Here is a 2,618-nt window from a genome sequence, read left to right on the forward strand (position 1 = left end):
TGTCACCTTTTGCCCGTTAATTTAAATTTGTCATCCTTGTACTTTAGTAGCTTTTTAGAGCTGACTGGTTGGATTTTGGGTAACAAGGCTACATAGAGGATGAAATCTTAGCAGATATTTCTTTGAGAATTTTATTTGGATATTTTTGCAAGAGACAAATGATGAAGTGATAAACTGGAGAAGAGAATTTTGAAGCAATGTTGATTTTTATTGCAGAGTTAACCTGTTCCTTGTTTTCATTCCTGGTCAGAGAAATAGCCTAAGTTAGCTTAGGTCTTGCAAAGAGGTCCTGTTTGGCAAATCTATGATTTTTTTTAAGCTGCTTTTTAATATGCACATCAATTGCAGCTTTATTATTTTTAGTGAAATACTTTGAAGCAGAAAACTGTTGGAACATTTTAGTTCTTTTTATTATTGTCTAATTATTTAATACACAGGAACCCTCCAAATGTTTTATTGTTTTTGTGATAACTTTCTTTCTTTTCCTTTAGTATTCAACATGTGTATGGAGCTCAGCATCCACCTTTTGATCCATTGTTACACGGAACGTAAGTTAATCTGATATTTAAATATTCCACTTATTTTAGATCTTCTCTGTCTTCTCTTTTTCCTTCCTGTTGGCTGTAAAGTTTATTGTTAATCTTCCTTTTTCACTTTTTCCCCGTAATTTTGACTTCTCTGTTCTGACTTCTCTTTTGTAACTTCCTGATGCTTACCATGTTGGGAACAACAAATCAGCTCTTCAGTTCTTAACTAATGTCAATTGCCAGCTTTTATTGTTTGTAATGCCTTGTACATGGGAAATTGAGATAAGGGCAAGAAAAAAGTATTATAAAGACAAGTATTGGTTTGGAAGGCTGTGCTTCTAGTAGATTTTTTTCAAGGGCTGGTTTGAAATGGTGCAAGAATTAACATTCTAGTGACTTTTCAGATGATACAGAGTTGAAGGCAGTTGAAATGTGTGATCTTGAGGGCTGAAGTAAAAGAAATAGGATTGGTTGGCTCAAAAGACGGAGTTATAAAGAGGGACTCTGTAACAAAAACTAGAAGCTTATTGCTTGGGTGACAAAGAGGAGAAAGACTTTGCTCTTTAGACAGTGATGACAACTTGGGTGAAAGTGTAAGTGTTGTAGCACCTGTTAGAGAAGATACTCCCTGTAACATATAGCAGCAAAGTTACTGATATTGTATGAGGACTGTGTGAGAACTTTTTCTGATTTTCAATTCTGGCTACATTGTCTTAACAGACAAAAGGTAAACCAGCACAGGTGAATGGTCAGGGATGGTCAGAAACATACTCAAGAACCATTTGGATGCAGTCCTGTGCCATGTGCTCTAGGAATGACTTTGAGCAGGGAACTTGGGCCAGATGACCTACTGTAGTCCCTTCTGACCTTACCCATTCTGTGAAAGCACAGTCAAGTTCGTGGCAGTAACTTCTCTATTTTTTGAGACGGTTTCTCAATCTGCTCTCAACTTTATCCCTTATTCAGCTCAGTTCTGAAGGGAGATGTGATTGCATTCTGGAAGTGAGAACAAGTGCCAGACTAGGGAGGGATAATTGGTTCATATCTCACACTGCACGTTGACAGAGGGGCAAAAGGTTGGGAGCTGATCAGGGTCCACTTAGACCAGTAACTAGAAGAAATATCCTGCCTGTGAGAAGAGCAAAGTTCTGAGTCCTGTGCCAGCATTCCTGGATGGGGAGGAATGATAGATTTAATGAGTCTTAAGATGAGACTTGATTTGTTTATGACAGTGATTGTATTGCATGATTGCTTGTGATGACTTAGGAGTAGACCATGACTTGATTATTGCTCCTGTGCTGTTATACAGTAGTTGCACTGAAAGATTATTGTATAACTGCTGTTATACAGTAGTTGCACTGAAAGGGCTGGAATCTCTCTACAGAGATTTATGAAGCAAGAGCAGTGCAATGTGTCCTGTCTATATTATAAACTATTCTAGTAGTAATCCTTTTATTTGACTTTGGTGTCGGTTTGGTTTTGTTTGTTTTTGTTTTATTTTTGTAACACAAGGGAAGGAAGGAATTGTTCAGGTTCTGTTCAAAGTGAAGAAGAGTGAGTTTTTACAGCCCTTGTTCTCAGACTTCTGCAGCTGTATGCTGTCATGGGTGGATGTAGCAGTAATGTGAGTGGAGGGAGATAAATATTTGCTACTTGTATAGTGTCAAGTATGAACTTTTGGGTTTTGTTACTATCTACAGCGTTATGCTTCATTACTAGTTTTCTAAATATTGTTTATTTGGTTTTGAACAGCTTGATAAAATCAGGTTCAAAGCCACCTACCACTCCAGTGAAACTCAAGAAAGTCAGCACCTTCCAAGAATTTGAAAGTAACACAAGTGATGCTTGGGACCTTGGGGATGATGATGATGAACTCTTAGCAATAGCTGCCGAAAACTTAAATACAGAAGTGGTCATGGAAACAGCTCACAAAGTAATTGAGAATCACAGCAAGCTACAAGAACAGCATAAATTTCAAGAACATCTACAGGAAGAAAAACAGGAAGAGGAATCTGCTCAGCTGACTTCAGTTGCATGTGGCGATAATAGGCTTGTTAAATCAGTCAGTGAAGGTCATACATCGCGTTCAGC

General features: G+C 37.8%; 1 protein-coding gene across 1 annotated transcript in view; it reads left to right on the forward strand.

Moving 5' to 3' along the window:
- Positions 1-491: 491 nt before the first annotated feature.
- Positions 492-2,618, forward strand: part of TBC1D22A (TBC1 domain family, member 22A) — a gene marked incomplete at both ends in the record, with an annotated part of 121,455 nt that continues 119,328 nt past the window's right edge. Inside the window, 2 exons of the mRNA XM_009083570.1 lie at positions 492-548; positions 2,280-2,611. Coding sequence (XP_009081818.1) covers positions 492-548; positions 2,280-2,611 — 389 coding nt within the window. The remainder of the gene's footprint in view (positions 549-2,279; positions 2,612-2,618) is intronic.

This window comes from Acanthisitta chloris, unplaced genomic scaffold (genome assembly GCF_000695815.1).
Source record: "Acanthisitta chloris isolate BGI_N310 unplaced genomic scaffold, ASM69581v1 scaffold17501, whole genome shotgun sequence".
In the NCBI taxonomy this organism is placed as follows: domain Eukaryota; kingdom Metazoa; phylum Chordata; class Aves; order Passeriformes; family Acanthisittidae; genus Acanthisitta; species Acanthisitta chloris.